At 38.7% G+C, this 18450-nt stretch overlaps 1 protein-coding gene across 9 annotated transcripts; it reads left to right on the top strand.

The window, feature by feature from the left end:
- The first annotated feature begins 1076 nt into the window (after positions 1-1076).
- SPART (spartin) lies at positions 1077-17690 on the top strand. 9 transcript variants are annotated; one of them, XM_065051859.1, is made up of 10 exons: positions 1077-1231; positions 5958-6790; positions 7868-8065; positions 9030-9134; positions 11007-11136; positions 11910-12104; positions 13076-13234; positions 13308-13398; positions 13896-13956; positions 16046-16369. In XM_065051859.1, exons 2-9 carry the CDS (start codon positions 5960-5962, stop codon positions 13954-13956), a joined length of 1770 nt encoding a protein of 589 aa, XP_064907931.1. In that variant the 5' UTR covers positions 1077-1231; positions 5958-5959; the 3' UTR covers positions 16046-16369. The 9 variants fall into 9 exon arrangements, with proteins under 9 accessions (XP_064907931.1, XP_064907948.1, XP_064907958.1 ...); XM_065051876.1 differs by lacking the exon at positions 13896-13956 and adding an exon at positions 14385-14411 and having other exon boundaries at positions 16046-16271; XM_065051867.1 differs by lacking the exon at positions 1077-1231 and adding an exon at positions 1424-1580 and having other exon boundaries at positions 16046-17690.
- Positions 17691-18450: the final 760 nt, after the last annotated feature.

Genomic DNA, 18450 nt, shown 5'->3' with positions numbered 1-18450 from the left:
CCTCTGCAAACATGGCATCTCCCCGAGCAGAGCGGTCAGTCATTTTGTCACAATCAAAGCAATAATCAAAATGAAATCTGAAATGTGGCATAAAAAGGGAGACTTTAGGCTTCAGAATGGTAGGTTTTAGGCCTTATTTTCTCATTCATGAATACTGATGTCAATTATATAACATTTTGCATTTTGGGCAGCCCCAGCATGGAGCCTGCAGTCAGGCACCAGGTATTTCCCATTTCACCATCTCTTGCTCGCAGGCAGCTGCTGACAAACCAGCGCTGCTGCCAGGCAGGACAGCGTGTCCCCCTTTTTCCTGATGGGAGAATGAATCGAGGGAGAACAAGGATCATAACTGATGTTTCTGAAACACCTTTATTAGTTATTACTGAGAGAACCAAGCTGCTATAACTACTTAGAGCACCTCCAGCATGCCGCAGCTCCATGCAGCATCCCTTCTCCTCTACTCTGCCCTGGTGAAACCGCATCTGGAATATTGTGTCCAGTTCTGGCCCTCAGTTCCAGAAGGACAGGGAACTGCTGGAAAGAGTCCAGTGCAGGGCAACAAAGATGATCAAGGGAGTGGAGCATCTCCCTTATGAAGAAAGGCTGAGGGAGCTGGGTCTCTTTAGCTTGGAGGAGACTGAGGGGTGACCTTATTAGTGTTTATAAATATGTTAAGGGTGAGTGTCACAAGGATGGAGCCAGGCTCTTCTCTGTGACAACCAATGATAGGACAAGGAGTAATGGGTACAAACCGGAACACAAAAGGTTCCACTTAAATTTGAGAAGAAACTTCTTCTCAGTGAGGGTGACAGAGCACTGGAACAGGCTGCCCAGGGAGGTTGTGGAGACATTCAAAACCCGCCTGGACACATTCCTGTGTAACCTCATCTGGGTGTTCCTGCTCCGGCAGGGGGACTGGACTAGATATCTTTTGAGTTCCTTCCAATCACTAATATTCTGTGATTCTCCTCACGCCTCCCGTCCCCACCCCCACCGAGGGACCCTCACGCCGCCGCTGTCGCCCTCCCCGCCTCCCTTGCCGGAGATCCCGCCCCGGAGCGGCCGCTCCCCCGGCACGGGCCCGCCCCGCGCGCAAGCCGCCAACGGGCGCTCTGTGGCGTCACAGCCGCGTGCCGGCGGCCCCGCCCGCTGCCGCCTGATCCGGGAGGCGGTGTCGCAGGCAGGCCGGGCGCGGCGGGCTCGGCTCGGCTCGGCGAGCGGGTCTGCCTCGGTGAGCGCGGCCGCGGGGTTGGGCCCTCTCGGGTTGGCGAAGGCTCCGTGCGGAGCCGGGGGGCGCGGTTCGGCTTTCCCGGCGGGCCGCGGTGAGGCGGCTTACTCGCGCGGGGCGGGCAGGCGGGAGGTCGCGGGGTGGGCACCGCAGTGCGGCCGCCGCCTCGGCTGCCCCCGGGCAGGGGCGGGCCGTGTCCCGGAGCGGAGGCAGCGTTGCGGTGATGGCGGGGCTGGGGTAGCAGCGTGCGCGGCGGGGAGCCGGGACGTGGGCCTGTGCAGGGTGGTGACAGGCGCCCGGGTGGCTCGTTCCTTGTCCCTGCCCAGGCGCCTGATATTGTCATGATACTCGGGTAAGCTGCTTCCTGTGTCTTGTCTTTCTTGAAAGATTAATGTCGGACAGTTTCGGCTTGAGTTGTTTGTGTGTGGAGAAATCCTGTTGGCAGTGATGGGAGACTGGCAGGCACGCTGCTACTTCAAAAGTATTAAATAGCAATCTTGCATAACACTGCATTTTCAGTCATGTCGTTAGAATCTTTGGCCACAGAATGGTAGATGGTGACAATGGCTTTGTACTTTGGTGCGGTGAAAGACAGCATAACTGCATGATGAAGGCAGTTATCTACCCTGCTAGTTTCTCCTTTTTAGAGAAGTGCTAACTAAGTACATAAAGCTAAAAGCTCTGCATTGAGACCATGTGATGGAAATACAGACCAAGGAGTCAGGAAGAAAGTTCATTTATTTGGACAAAAAAGGCTTCAGACAGTACTAATACCTAGAGGAGGAAAATGAGACATGCTGTCTGAGTGAATGTAGGTGTGAGGATACCAGCCTGAGAAGATGGTGTAGGTTGAAATGTCAGAAGATGAGAGTTTAGTGAAGTCTTCAGTAATTTTAAGAGAATAGGAATTACCATGTCAGATCAAATCACTGACTTTCTCTGCTGTCTGGTCTTTGATATTTAGTCTTAGGTGCTTAAAATTAGTAGTAGGCTACCACTTAATGAAAAATTTAAGGGCCATTTTAAACAAACTAGTTTAAATAAACTAAAAGTAACCCCCTGTATATTTATTAGCAAGTACCTGGCCTGTATTAGTTGAAATCCTTTATAACATTTGTTTTTGTTCTCTAAATTACTGGAAGTTACTTATACTTTCTTAATTGCTCTTTCCCTACATAAGCAAGGCTTAAACAATTCTGTGTGATAGTTCTCGTTTATCTTCTTCATCTTTGAAATCAGTGGCTGATAGAAAAAACAGTTGTCTTATAGGAAGAGCTCTTGGATTATGGGTTTTGTTTTGGTTTTGCTTCTCCTGCTGTATCCCCCAGGTTTCAAAAATAGTGAGTTGAAAAGAGTGTTCTACCTCTGTCAGGCAGGATATTTAATCCTCTTAATAAGCTTTAGGCTTTGTGTTTACCTTCTGCCAGTAAGATCCACCAGTAAGCTTTTTTTTTTTTTTTTTTTTTTTAAATATACGTTATTTTTTAATGAAGTGAGGTTTAGAAGGATGGTCACACAGGTAGGTGAGGTGTTAGCTTACAATATTGAATAGAACTCAAGTTTCCCTGTTGCACTGTAGCCTCCCTTGGTCAAGTCAGTTTAAACCACAGAGTATATCTGTGCTGATAAAGGGAAAAGGGCCAAGGAATGAGCTCAAGCACTGGATTGATCTGTGATTATCTACAGTGCCCATTAGCTCTTTTCTTAGCTCTGTTTTGGACCAGTTCTCTCCAAGACAAGTTCCTCTAAATGTTACTTAGTACTAAGCCAGTCTCTACCAACCATAGGAGTAAAGGCTGGTTTGTGGCATCCTTGCATTTAGTAATATACATTTTGGAATTAATTCCAGCTTTAAAACAGAGGAAATATTACTCTGCATTGTATAGAAATGGATTACAGGCAAATATTAAAACATGCAGGATACTTAAATACTAAAGAACATACATTGAAAACATTAATGATAGAGCACCTTTCTTGCATATGATCAGATTGCTACTTAAATGTTCCGTTTCAGAGTATTTCTTCTTGTGGTGGGAGGGAGAAATCAAGGTGACTTATTTACTTCATACCATTCATTATTTTGTATTAATTTTAATAAATAAGAATTAAATTCAGATGTTAAAGCTTTTAGTTATCGTAAGCTTAAAATCTGCTGTGAATTCCTTCTTTCTTTTCCAAGTGCTCTGCCACGCAATGCCTAGTTTGGTGGTAACTATACTGTACGTATACTACAAACATGGGATGTTTCAAACAATCTGAGATAAGTCGTAATACTCCCACTCTTCTGAATTGTTGACTTAGCTTTTGTACCTCTGCCTTGCAGAGCAATGAGCTAGTGCTGTAAATGCACTGATCTTGCTGACATCTCCATTTTCTTACAGGCCTTTTCTAGTGTCAGTAAAGCCTGAGCTTTAGTGAGAATAGTGGTGTTGACAATATGACAAGCATACAGTGATTAGTAAGTTAATTATTAAGTTGAAATGTAGCCGTGACTTTAGGATTTCATGTGATGATTTGTTATATTCCAACAATCACTAGCAAAATAGTTATTTAAAATCTGTCTTTGCTTTAGCCTTCTTTAGCAAAAATGAATCAAAAAACATGGGGCAAAGTAGACTATGGTACTGCATGCTTTTACCTTATAAACTTAATCTCCTTGATGGTTATTAAATACACACTTATTCTTATGCCAGTGCTGTTCTTCAGCTTAAATCAAAAATGCTGAGCCTGTTGGCAACAAGTGATTACAATCAACCAGAAAAACCTTCCACCCCAAGATTTGTTTTTGATGATGGGGAATGGGCAGCGAGCCTGGTGGCCTGAGTCCCTGCTGATCTGCTCCACATGGGCTGCCTTCTCACGCCATCCTTGTCGTATTCCTAGTGACGTGTCTGTCGCTTAACTGAAATGACTTATATTGTCTTTTGCTTGAAATTGGATTCTGTCACATGGTAAAAGTACAGATGCATTCCAGATTACATGGCACTTGTGCCATGTGGCTGCAAATGCATCAGTCACGTGTTACCTAAATTTTTATCATAAAGATTCTGGGAGTAGAGAACGGCATTCTGGGTTTGCCTCATTAAAATAGTTTCATGACCTGCACTTCTTAACTTTCTCTTTGTTGGAATAGAGGAAGGATATTTTCCAGATATATATTTATGTATTTTTACTTTATTAATAGACTAAAAGAAGAAGAGACAATAAATAAGTGTAGGTACTATTTCAGGATTTTTAATAAAGTTTGGATTTCAATAGTTCTTGTCTTCTTCTCTGACATACTTCCTTCTTTTCACCTAATATATCTATAGAGACTAATCCAACCTCTTAGCCTTTGGTTTATTGGCTTCATAAGCAAAACTTAGCTTTCTCTAAGGAAAAATAATTAACTGACTAGAACAAATCAGTGACCTTCTAGACACCTCTTCCTGTTCTGGTGCACTTTCCCTGAATCTGGCTTAACATTGTGTGAGGTCTCAGCCATGCTGTGCACACTGGCATTAATGCTTCCGTATGTGTAATGGAAGTATTTTTATTTTTGCACTTTGGATTTTACCTACCCCCATGTTTTTTGTAGCTTGCTATCACTGCGACTGACATATGTCTTTAGATTCTTCTCCTTTCTTCCATCCAGCTTTCAGATGAGAATCATTGTTTTTATTGAAAATGCATGACTTTCATTTTTATATAGTATCCCATTTTTGTTGTCCATGATCATTATTCTCTTCTAGTATAATAACTTGATTTTTCTGAATTGACAATGCCTCTCATCACTGTCAGCAAAATAATCCACTGGAATTTTTGCATTGTGTGTTGTAAACACTCTCTTAGGCCAAGAATGATTTGTATTTCCTGCATTTGGCCAAGACTGAAGATCTGCATTCAGTTAAAACAGTGATTTTTTTACGTATTTTAGAGTTCACATAAACCTATCGGATTCTTTTCTGCTTGTCACTTGTTGAAATAAACATGAGGCAGTTTGGGGAATACATTCTAAAACAGACATAAAACCTGCAACCTTTTGTATATATTATTTCAAGTTTTTGTCACCTGGGAAGCAAGGAAAGGAAAACACTTTGTTCTCACTTCATAAACACTGTAAAGAAAATAAGTGATTCCCTGTTTTCATTTTGTAAAGCATACCTTTAACTATTTTAAGTATTTCTTCCCAGATCTGTGTGTTGATGTTAGTTGAAGTTTATCGTGATTTGTTTAAATCTGTTGCATGCTTTCCCTTAAATTATTTAAATAAAAATATACTGAGTTTGTAAGTTCAGCATTTATTTAAATAAACAAAATGTTAACTGATTTTTTAATACCATAGAAATACCATAGAAATACCATAGAAATACTATTGACAGTAAAGTTAGATTTTTAAATTATTTTTTTACTCCACTGTTTGTTACTGATCTTATTAAACTTCCCATCTTAAAGTATTATCAGGTGTGTCCATGTTCTTCTCATATTTAGCTTTTAAGAAATACATGTCTGTGATGTAACTGGATGTGATGATTGTAAATTCCTTTCTGCCTTGGAATCATGTATTCTAAATCTGAACAGCAGTAGGATTTAACCATAACATATCAAATGCTGTACCAAGCAACCTAGATAGCTTTCTGCCAGTACATGCAGTATGGTCATAATTAGAAACCAATTAAAAGGCATTTTGTTCTAAGGTAAACTTTATTTGGCTTCATCTATTAATATTCTGAATAATTTTTATTTGCAGTAATGGAACAACTGCAAGATCCGGTTATGCAAGAAGATGCAAATATTAAAGCTATTAATGAAGAGTACAGGAAAGCCTTTATTTTTATCAATAAAGGACTGAATACAGATGAACTGGGACAGAAGGAAGAGGCAAGAAGTTACTACAAGCAGGGGCTTGAGCACTTGCTCCGAGGTGTTAGCATTCCATCGCAGGGTCCTGCATGTGTAGGATCCCAGTGGGAGTCTGCCAGGCAAATGCAACAGAAGATGAGGGAGACCCTCCAAAATGTTCAGGCTCGACTTGGCATTCTAGATCAAAACACCCCACCTGTACAAGCAAGCCCTGCTGCCATGGATGCCCCTGCTGGGGTACCCAAGTTGTACCCATCCATTCCTCCCAAAGAAAAACCGGAAAGACCACCAGCCCCTAATTCTCTGTTGGTACCAAGTCAGCCGCCCACAGCAGATAGAAGCATTGCAGCTGTGAGCCAGGGACAAATTCCAGCTGTGAGTCCATCACCTGCAAAACCTCTTTGTCTGCCAAATGAAGCACCTCCTGCCTATACCCCTCGAGCTACCAATGGCCATTTTACTGTGTCTTATGGCACGGACTCTGGGGAGTTTTCTTCTGTAGGTGAGGACTACTACAGTAAGTGTACTCAGCCACCTCCCCTTGAAAACCTGGGAGTGGATGCAGATGAGCTGATTTTGATTCCCCGAGGAGTACAGCTGTTCTTTGTGACTCCTGATGGGCAGGTTAGTGCTCCTTCGTACCCTGGATATCTACGCATTGTGAAGTTCTTGGATGCAGATAGTGAGACAGCCCAGAATCGTCCACCTGCGTTTCTTCAGGTAACAGCAAAATAATTTTCTTCTCTATTTAAATTTTAAGAACTGTCATAAAACTTTAAAAGACAATCTTCTTAAGTTCTGACTCTTCTGAGGCCTAAATATCTGTGATCATACCAAGGATGTTATAGCTATTGGAAAAATGGTTTTCTGCACATAACCCTTTTATGACTTTTTTTGCAAAAATCACCTCTGTGTTTTCACAGGGTTGTTGAGTGCTGACTGTTCTGGTGAATTGTATTTTCTAAAGGAGTTGATTTAACGTATCTTTTCGTTTCATAGAATTAACTTTCCTTTCCTTACGTAGAGAAGACATGTTGATTCACGTATTGTAACATGTCAGCATAAAATGGGCTTGTGCACTGCCCACTTCATTCTCAACTAGTGATAAGGTATTGCAGGTAGGACAACTGATAATTGGGAATGTGGAGGCCCATGTTAATCCAGACTCTGAACTACAAATGGTGGGGTACTATTTGGATTTTTTCAGTCTGTGCTTGCTTCATGTGGGCATGTTCTGTAATGTACATTGTGTTTCTGGACTGGTTTCTGACTTGTGGTCTGCTTGTTGCTGCTAAGACTGGCTGTTGGAAGTCTCATCAGCAAAAGGGAAACTTGGAGGAACAAACAAAAAATGCTTCATGGTTTTGGGTCAGCTGATTCACCTCCACCTGTGTTAGCAGCCTTCAATAGTTTGCCAGCAACAGCTATATGTTCTCTTTATCCTACTATAAAAATCTGTCCGGAGATCTACAGGAAGTTACAGGTGCTGTGAATGCTGAGTTGTTTGGTAGTGTGTTTCATCTGTTTCTATACCTGGGCCCAAGACTAGACCTCAGTTAAGAGTCTACCAGCTTGAATTTAAGTCCTGTGAAAATTAGTATTTTCTCTATATTAGACTGTCAGAACTAATCAAGAATATTTCCACAGTCATGTGGATTTCTTTGTTGGAAGATGGCTTAAGGCATTTTAACTTTCTTACTATATGGAAAATCAAGTTTGTGGTGCTTATCATTACATTCTGCCTGCCTTTCTTTTTAAAAAGATCCTTTAATTCCTTTATGTATTTCTCTTTTCTAGGTTTGTGACTGGTTGTATCCTCTAATGTGTAACCAGTCTCCTGTTCTGTGTTGCAATACTGGAGTCTACATGTTCCCTGACATGATGTCTCAGGTACCAGGATCCTACGTGGGAGTAGTGTTGTCTTCAGAACTCCCAGAAGCTGACAGAGAGCTGTTTGAGGATCTCTTAAAACAGATGTCCAACCTTCGCATCCAGGTAAATTCCTGGGCTGCATTTTTGAAGCTAAAAAGGAAAGGTGGAAATGATAGTTATATTCTCCCGTTTATGTTTAGTTGTGCAAAAATGCAAAGTTCTGTGTATTGCTTGGTAAGCTCACCAGTGAGAAATAGATAAAGTAGCCAAGATGAAGCAACCTACTAATGAAACTGTAGGCTCTGTGAGGTGGGAGGACAGAAATTTTAAAATACTAAATTGTAAGCACAGAGAGGAATTGGAGACCATTTTGTATATTTTCTCTATTTTTCCAGAAGAGAACATAGGACCCAGAATGAAATTTTATGTTCAGGAGAAAGTGTGTTTTTTCCTGTGTGTGCACACACATGCACACCATCTCTGTGTAGTTTTGATGATGCCATTCTTGGAATATTTGGCCCAAATGTGTGAAAGACCTGTGAAAATAGCATGTACCTCAAAAATCTACCTTCAAATGGAATTTCAAAATAATCTAGTTCCTTACTGCGGGAAGATAGTAAGAAATAGAGAAAATAGAAAAAACCCATAGTCTGACAAAGGTGCAGTAAGACAATGGTGACTGAAACTGAGGTGAAAAATGTTACTGGAGCACCATTTCCGGAAGAATGGTAATCAGTAACAACTTAAAAACTTATAGGAAGATGATATCTTCATGAAAGATAAAGCTTGATGATTCAACAAGATTCTGAAGAGAGTCATGATGAAGGACGAATTTGGAGCATAGGATGTGGGTGAAGTTCTGCTACGTTATAAATTCTCTGAGTTCAGCAGGGAATTTCACTAGCACAGGCGACCAATAATTTTTACTTAAAAGTACTACAGAATTGTGATCTGTCAATGCAGGCCTTACTGGATAAAATTCTGTTATTTTTCCTGCGTAGAAGTAGTTCAGATTGGATATCTCATTAGTTTCTTGTTGTCCTAAAATTCCATGTTTTTGTTAATGTTCCCTGCTACGATGTCACAGGTGCCAGGATCCCATGAGAGAGTAGGGTTATCTTCAGAGCTCCCAGCAACTGAGAGAGCACATTTTGAAGATAAATTTAAACAGATGTCTGTCCACAAAGTCCAGGTAAATTCCAGGACAATGATTCCAAAATTTTACAGTAAAAACAAAAAAAAAAAAACAAACAAACAAACAAACAAAAAACAAACAAACAAACAAACAAAAAAACAAACAAACAAACAAACAAAAAAGTCACTGAAGTACTTGTTAGAGCTGCTGAGATTCCAGACTTGGTCAAAAGCAGCAATGTATGCTGTGCTCTGTGGTTTTTAATTTTTTGTTTGTTTGTTAAGAGCTGGTTCAGTTAGTGCAGGCTACCACATTTTGCAAATTGGTAGCATATTTCTGGAGTTTTAAAAACTTTGTGATAAAACACAAATATTTCAAAGCCTAGTCTGATGGCCTTTTACTGTGTCTGTTTTATATAGTACCCATGAGGATCAAATTAACAAGTATATTTTAATGTGATTTTAGTACAGAGTCACCTGTCTTGTTAGAGAACCCATTTCTGGTCCTTAGAAAAGGCTTTAGAAGTCTTGTTGAATGTTTTTCTGCATAATGATCCAAACTGTGGAGTAACTAAGTTATACCTGGAAGATACTTTAGTGGTTTGGTGTTTGTGGTGTTCTTTTGTTGGTTTTGTTCTGTTTTTAATTTGTTTTTTATTTACTTATAGCTGTGTCATTTTTCCTGCCCAGCCCTCAAAGTGTTTTGGTCACATGCTAAAGATGTTTTTTAAACATGAGATTTCACAGTGCTGTCAAGTGGTAATTGATATAGTGCGAGTCAGGGATACATTCTTAATCTGGCAACTTTCCAAGACTTAATCGACTCTTTTCTATTAATGTTGTTTGGGGGTGTGTGTTTTTGTTTTGTTTTGTTGTTCTCTTTTGTCTGCAACAGCCATCTTTGTGCAATACCCTACTTCTATTTCCAGTAAATATTTCAGAGAAATCTAATAATTCCATGCAATATCAAATATTATTCTATATTGTGCATTTTATTCTGTTCATAGGTTTCATTTATGAATGCTTTCATATAGACTTCTAGACTAAGCTAAAAGGTTTTTTGTACTGTCTCTCATTAGCTAGCAGTGTTTTCAGTCATATGAAATGTTTATTTTTTTACTTTGGGGAAAGTCGTAAAAATAGAATTCTTAAAAAAACCCTAAGTATGTTATTTTTTTGCTTTCTCTAATTAAAGTTTAATTACACTTTGTCTGTGAACAGTGTAAAGTGATGTTACACTTTTCAGAAGCACTAACCAGACTCTGTTGGTGGTTGCTATGTTCAAATAACGTCTACTTCAGCAACTCTCATGTTTGACAAGAAATCACACAGAACCTGTCCACCCAACTTTAAATGGGGAGCGGCATCATGCACAGCTTGCTGTGTTCCTTGGCTGTGCCAGTCTGCGAAAGCATTGACAGCACACAGAATGAATACTCTGCTTTATTTTTGAATTTGGGAGGAAAGGATGGGGAGCAAAACAACCAGAACAGCTGCATTCTTTTAGTGCAGCTGGACTGCAATTCCCATACTGAATAACAACAGAGTTGACTTCCCTCTGAGAAGATAAAAGTGATGGATGGACATGTCTCTTACCTTTTTTTGCTAGTTAATTTGTACTGTTAAGTTTTCCCTACTTAATTACTTGACTATATGGCCATGTTGGCATGCAAGTCTTTTCATTATATCTGGATGAAGAAAGCATACAGAAAATGCTGAGCAGTCTGATAAGCTCTTTTTGAATGCATAGCAGTTCTATACGAAAGTAACTGAATCACTAATTTTCCACTGCATTTCTGTACACTTACCCAAGGTATACATAGCATTACCATTTTTTGATAATAGATCTGTATGATCTAAAACATTTACAACAGAAATCCTGATGATATGTTGCAAAGTAGATTCTCAGATGTTTACTTTCACTTGTTAGCCTTCCGAAGCCTCCAGTGATGCCATTAACTTGCCTCAGACTGTACATATCCAACCAGAACCCGAAGGAGCAGAAAATCAGAAAGAGTTGCCAGAATGGAGTGAGAGAGTTGCCCACGGAATTTTGTCAGGTACTGTTGTAATAAGAGGAGTGTGTTGAATATAAACATCTGTGAGTACCATTTAAAACAGCATTTTCACCTAAATTCATGTGTGCTGGTAGAAGCTGAGTGGTTGGAAGTAGTTGTTCACTGGTTCGTTCCAGTCGTAATTGTCTAAGGGATGCTTTGTTGGGCTCTATGAAAACAGCGCAGAATTTAAATCCATTGCCAACAGTCCTGTTCATTGCAAATGAGTTGGGCTCCTCACTTGACTGTATGGTAGGATATCAACCCCTATGATCCAAACCACTGTGACAGAACAATTTACTCCTGTATGAGCAGTTACATTGAAGCAGACATCTATTGTGATTTCTGCAGATGAACTTTTTTCCCTCTGAGAACCTTTGGAACATACTAATGACCACCTGCTGATTGTAGTAAATATGAATCTGCCAGGAGGGCTAGAGGGTTGGGATGTACATTTTCAGAATATTAATAGCATTGAGATGTGCAGTTTTATCGCTTCTGGCCCAGCTGGGGCTTGGATATCTATTAAAAAATCAAGTGGCTGTATTAAGCTGACATTTGGATGAGGGCTGGCAGTATTAAAGTGAATTGAAAAAATGTGGGTGGCGTAGGAACAGAAATCACTGCAGGAATTCATGCTGGCCCATTCCGGGAAGAGAATAATTGCAGACAGGGATGTTTCTAAAGTCAGTGTTGGAGAGACAGAGGAGGGAGGGCTGTAGGAATCATTGTCTATAAAACTGTACATTCAAAGAAACAGAATTTTTGTCTTGAAGGTGCATCTTGGGTAAGCTGGGGCCTAATGAAAGGAGCAGAATATACTGGTAAAGCTATCCACAAAGGAGCTTCAAAACTGCGAGAACACATTCAACCAGAAGAAAAACCTCTGGAAGTCAACCCAACTGTAGCAAAGGGGCTTCATGTAGCAAAACAGGCTACTGGAGGAGCTGTGAAAGTCAGCCAGTTCTTAGGTAAAAATTTCCATCTCATAGTATATTATATTTTGCCTTAAATAATATTTTGTAAAATGACAGCTGGTTTCTCTTGCCAGTGAGCTAGGGAAGCGATTGACCTGATGAAATCCAGTGATCAGTTTGTGCCTAGTTATCTCTTGTGAGAGAGATGCTTTAGGACTAACAGTTACTATATGGCCTTGAGGCATTTTTTTTCTTAAAATCCTAGTCTGTACAGTCTTAAGTTTGTCATGCTTTTCTAAGTTTCAGACAGAATGGTCTTTCTCTCTCTTTCTAAGTTGATAACAATGTATTTTCAAAGCTGTACTGTCACTGGTTGCTAACATACATATTGTACCACTAGAGAATGTGTGTGTGTGCGCATGCCTATAAATACGCACACCTGCAACAAGTCTATTAGACTGTGTATGAGCTTCCAGATAGAAATGGCTTGGTGCTTAGAGGTGCATGGTAACCCTAGCAGCTCTCAGTAACTTCATTCTGTTATTTATTTGCATTAATGTTTATATTTAGTATCCAGTGACTCATACAAACTTAAAAGCAAATTGTGCTGAATATTATAAAAAAAGCTTTGAAGAGCTGGAATGGTTGTGAGAAAGACTTCTCCAAAAGACAGGTCAGGAAAGAAACACATCCTGTTCCCTATCTGCGAGTTTGGGATAACAAAGCAATGAAAACAGTTTCTTGAAATTGGGAATGTATGCATTTATTTTTAAGTGCTTTTTAGCCATAAGACCAACTTTATTTATTTCTTAGGGATTAGAGCTGTGCAGAATCTGAAAAATAAGGTTGCTTTGCAATCACTTGGGTACTCGGGCATGGATTAAAATCTGTCTTTCAAATAAGCATATTTAAATAGACGCAACACTTAAGACTTCAGTGAAACTTACTTTTAATTAGGAGTAAGGACTTTTAAAGAAAGATGTTATATTCTTACAAATAATCTGTATACTGTTGTTTTATGGTAGTTGAGGGAGTATGTTCTATAGCAAGCTGTGTTGGAAGGGAGCTGGCTCCACATGTGAAGAAGCACGGCAGCAAATTAGTTCCAGAATCCCTTAAGAAAGATAAAGATGGCAAATCCACTTTTGATGGTGCTCTGGTGGTAGCAGCAAGTGGAGTTCAAGGTAATGAAAATTCCTTATATGTTTTTAGTACTTTTCAATGCTATGAACTCAAATAAGCTATTTATTTTTACAGGATTTTCAACAGTGTGGCAAGGTTTAGAAAGTGCAGCTAAGTGCATTGCTAAAAGTGTTTCAACTGAGACTGTAAAAACTGTCAAATACAAGTAAGTTATGTTTTTGTTGGTTTCTTCTACAACACACTGTCATTGTGTTTGAATCCTAGCAAAAAAAAAAAAAGCTTGTGACAATGCAGGGAGGCTAACATATACTGGAAGATGCTGTGGAGAATAAAGGAATATATTGAGATAACCTCAAAACATATGAAATGTGCCCCTCAAAAAAGGTGCAGTAGGTATAATAAAGTGAAGATTAAGCAAAAGCACGTAGGTTAAATGGAATTGGTGAGAAGTGCAGCAAAAAAAATGTTTGAAAAGGATTGCAGAAAGTGCTCTACATGCTATTAGAAGAAGGAGACAAGGTAAATCAGCATACAGCACTAAGTGGATTGGCATTTGGGCTTGTGATGCATTTCAAATAGGCAGCTGATAGTGAAGTTCTAGTCAGTGGTGCTTTATTGTAATGTTTGTTTTCAGTGGGAATGTCAGGAGGTGTTACATGGGAACTCTTTTCTCGTAAATTCACATTAATATTTTTCTTATAGATATAAAAATAGGAGAGATGGAGATCAGCAGTCAACAGCCACTAAGACTGAAAAACAATAAGTAATTACATGTTGCAGTTAATGACAATACCATGGAAAAAAATTTGATACTTGATCTTTAGAATCAATCTATATAAATATATGAAAATTTTACATAATCTCTCTCTTTTGGGAGCTGGTTTCTGTGTCAGTAACATAGATTTCTGTCACTCAAAATACTTCCATGAATGAGCTAAAGGAGTATCATCACAGTGTGTCTACAGCAACAAAAAAAGTCTAAAACTTTTCTGCAGTGCCTTTGTGGTTGGAATCATAGAGAGATGCTCATCATATGTGTCTCTTGGTCAGAACTGGGGGAAAATGGAGCTTCAGAAGTGATAGGTCTGCCAGAGTATGATACTGCTACTTTAGTGGGTTTTTACGGTAATATAAATAACTGGACTATCTACACCTGCCAAACATTTTTTTTTTTTTTTTAAAAAAAAAAAGATGTTACAAATTATGCAATTGAGACAGGTAAACTGCAAAATCAATTATCAAATATTATTAACTTGTTAGTTTAACTCTATTGGATAACATAGTCTCACTTTAAGTGACGTTTCTTATTTTACTGAAGTTATATAAAACTGGCTTATGGTGTTCCTGGGGTGAAATAACTAATCAAATTGACAAATACTGAACTTTTGCTGTGAGATTAATTCTGTGATCTGCAAATCAGATGTTGCTGATTCAAGGCTGTTACTCTATCAGAGAATTACAAACAAACCAAAAAAGCACTAATTCTTTTTATTCAGTTTTGTTGTTGGTTCCAGCCATTATGCTATGGCTGTTGCACCAATAATGTGGTAGATTTGTGGAATCTTTGATATTCTATGTTTCTCTCTAGCCTTATTTTGAGGTCCTCAAAGAATCTCTAGTCATAAACACAAGGAAAAAGTAACTCTTGTAACTTCTGAGATTGTGATGCTGCCAGAAATACTTCCCTTTGGCCTGGTTTGTCTGATGACAATGCTCTCTGGAGAAATGTCTGGATGCCCAGAACAGCTAGAGTTACTGCTCTCACTGTACTCTTGTCCTCCTTCAGTGTGTTCTGTCTGCTGGTGTAGAAGTGACCTTTCTTCACACTTGAGTAATTAATATGAAATTGCTGACTTGCCCCCTAAAGCATAAAGATTGTGGACCCACAGCCCAGTGGAGAGACCTGAGGTTTAATTTCATCATAACTTCAAGATAGCTTTGTTGAGGCTTTTGGGGTTGTATATGACTTCTTCCCCTCCTCCCCGCTACTTCCCCTTTGCCATTGTATTAATTCCACATTACTTCAGAGAAGTTTTCAATGCACAATGACATGGTTTTTTGTAGGGACCTTGCTACCTCCAACTTCTGAGCATAGCTGTGTCAATAATGCTTTGTAGCTGTTAGATGGTCTGGATTGGTTTGCTTTAGCACCTCAGTGTGCCTGCTTTTGGAACTGGGAATTAACAGTAACACACTGGCACGTTACACCAGACATAGTATCATATTATGCCATGTAGACACAGGCAAAGGCGATATAGGACAAGTACTAACCAAGCACCATTCTGGCAGTGGTGGTACTAATTGAGAAAAAATATGCCTGAGGTGATTCCGGTCCCCTTTTCTGTTACAGCTGAGAAGACAAGACAGTGTTAGCCCTCCCTCCTCAGGGCTGTTGCTCGTGGTACAGACTAAGAAGGTTTGGCAGCTGCAAGGGTCTAGCTGTGAGGTCTTACATGGGGGAATAGAGGGTATTAAGAATTTTACCGAAGAATTTAGGTGAAAAAGGGTTATTGCACACAACTCCCTCTCCCACCTGCCACCATTCTTACGGTTCTATAGCTAAGTCTTCTACTCTTCTCTTGAAAACTAGGGGGGAAGAAGGGAGAAAGACTGGAAGTTTTTTTTGAGGAAAAAGGGCAGAAACATATTGGTATCTTTAAAGAGTAATTAATCTGATAGAGGAGCAGCCTTTACTCAAATGCCTTGGTAACTTCTAATTTTATTTTTTACACATTCATGCTGTGAGCTTACTATCTGTTCTTGCTAATGCTTAAAATTTTGCTTTCAAGAGAATTCTAGTGAAGATAAAAATGCTACGTAAACTTATCTACAAAACTGTTATCTTTCTTAAGGTATGGAGAAGATGCTGGCCATGCTACAGACAATGCCATGAATTCTGCAATCAACGTTGGTGTGACAGCACTTAACATTGACAATCTTGGTATCAAAGCTGTTGTAAAGAGAACTGCAAAGGAAACCGGTCATGCTGTGTTAGATAACTATAAAGTATTAGACAGTGAGAAGAAAGATAAAAAATGAAAGCAATGGAGTATTTCTCAAAGCCTTACATCAGAGATGAAACTTCCTATTTAGAAATAACTACATTGCTAATCTGCAATTTAACACAAATCACAGTGTACTTCTCAAGCAACCTTTATTTAGTTTGACAGGAAAATGTAAAAGCAGGGAAGGCACTCATGGAAAGGAAGATGAAAAGTTGTCTTAATTCTTTGTTCCATGTTGAACGAGGCTATTAAACAACTGGATTAGAGCTTTAGACGACTGGAAAGATATGAGTTTGCAGTTAATAAACTTGCCTCTGTAAGCACTTTTTCAAAATATAAAATGGAATAATATATTAATAGAGAAATACTACAGTGGATATTTTTGTAATGCTTTGTATTTGTAAAGAAGGTGATGATATAGAACTACTTGGATTATTAATTCTGAAACAAATAGGACTACTAGTTTTGTTTTTTAACCTTCTTTAATAATTTTACTAAAACAGCCTTCTCTTATTTAATATGCACTACAATAACCTTTGTGTTTCAGTGTTTTGTAGGAAATTTCTCTTTACAGCTACCAAACAGCTAATCTTATCCAAAGTTTTTGTCAGAAGAAATAAAATATGAACCTCAGGTAACTAGGTAGTTAGTCCCTTTAAAACTATTTTTTTTTCCATCCAGCATATAAGCAAACCAAAGATAATCAAGCATTTTTTCTAAAAGAGGGTATTTACAACTCTAGAAAAATGTATTCTCCAGTTGACCCCTAAGGAATACGCAAAGATTTTTTTGAAATTGAGATTTTTTGTGTAGAGAGGATAAGTATGTTTTTGCATAAATTATTTTTCTGTGAAAACATTCTGTAGAGGACACTAGGAACTTCTATGCATTCTGTACTTTTCAGCCAATCTAGAAGGATTTGGAGTATATATATCATAGCCTCCTAATGAGAGGCAATTATGTATTTGCTTCAACAAGTAGTTCTAACAGCATCTTTATTCCATTAAATTCATAGTTGCACAAGGTAAGTCTTTAAAGAGTGTGAAGACAAGGCCTTTTAATGAAGAGATGGGTGTGAAATAGACTAGACGTGACCATGTAGGTTTTTCATCCTGTTCCTAGTGAAGTGTGAAATAACTCCATATGTAGAACCCTTGAGATTATTAATTAATTAACTGCTACTTAATTAACAATACATTATTGAGTTTTAAAGCTGATGCATGTTCTAATATTGGCTGTACCTGCAACAAAGGCAACACCATCAATTTACAGCTTCTCTCCATTTCATGTAAATTGAGAAAATACATAAAAATGGTTGATAGCAAAGGCTGTTTGCATCATATTGAAAAAATACAGTTACAACTAACAGGTGCACATTTTGTGGTAGCCACTGTAGGTGTTTACTTTGGATGAAAAATGTGAAACAAAGGATCTAACCACTTGAAGTGTAACTTTGATTTATGGAAATAAAGATGAAAGTAAAATTGGTTAATCTGTGCTTGACCTTTTTATGATTTGAAGCTACTGTATTGATCAGCAAGAGGAAAGGCTAGGACTTCTTCTGAAGTAGAAACAGTATTGGAGTCTTTCTATGATAGAAACAAGGTAATAAATTAGAGTTTGAAGTGTTTCAAACTAAAAAGGTCCATTAAAATACACTACAACAATTTCTGTTACTTCAGTCTGTCACCAGTTTAAGACTGCAAAAGACTTCACACTAGAAAAAGCATTTGTGTTGTTAGGAACTGCATTTACAATAGGGATGTATGTATTTTTATCTTCTTTCTCCCATTTTTATTTTACATATAGCTCATGCTCTTTAGTTCTATCTATAAACTATCAGAACAACAAGTTGTATTAAAGCAACAGTTAAGATCAAAGTATTCCAGGTTTCAAGAGAGCAAGTTGTAGCATACTGAAGAAAAAAATATTTAAATGCCATTGCTATCAGGCAAGTTTTGTCCTGTTCAACTCACTGTTGTTCTCTTCACACGTACTCATTTTTTCAAATTTGTTTCAAAGTAGATTAAAGCTATTATTTTTTTTAATAATGCCTACCCTATTTTACAGTTTTTAGTGTGATACATCCATGATCTTCTCTTCCAAAGCTTAGTTCTCACTGCTGAAAGTGCCATGCTGTTGAACTTGCCCTGGTTCAACTGTCACTACCTGAACCTGGGCAGCAAATCCACATGCTTGTCCCCAGTTCCTCTACCATATACAACAGCCTCTACACATTTACTGCCTTATCT

Source organism: Columba livia, chromosome 1 (assembly GCF_036013475.1).
Source record: "Columba livia isolate bColLiv1 breed racing homer chromosome 1, bColLiv1.pat.W.v2, whole genome shotgun sequence".
In the NCBI taxonomy this organism is placed as follows: domain Eukaryota; kingdom Metazoa; phylum Chordata; class Aves; order Columbiformes; family Columbidae; genus Columba; species Columba livia.
The sequence above is the reverse complement of the archived record's forward strand: the minus strand, read 5'-3'. Positions and strand labels throughout refer to the sequence as shown.

Excerpts from the sequence above, each read along its gene's own strand:
- SPART (XM_065051824.1), top strand. The coding sequence starts at position 5,960 with ATGGAACAACTGCAAGATCCGGTTATGCAAGAAGATGCAAATATTAAA. Across the intron at positions 6,791-7,867 it reads GTCCACCTGCGTTTCTTCAG|GTTTGTGACTGGTTGTATCC; the intron begins GTAACAGCAAAA and ends TCTCTTTTCTAG. Across the intron at positions 13,399-16,045 it reads GTAAAAACTGTCAAATACAA|GTATGGAGAAGATGCTGGCC; the intron begins GTAAGTTATGTT and ends ATCTTTCTTAAG.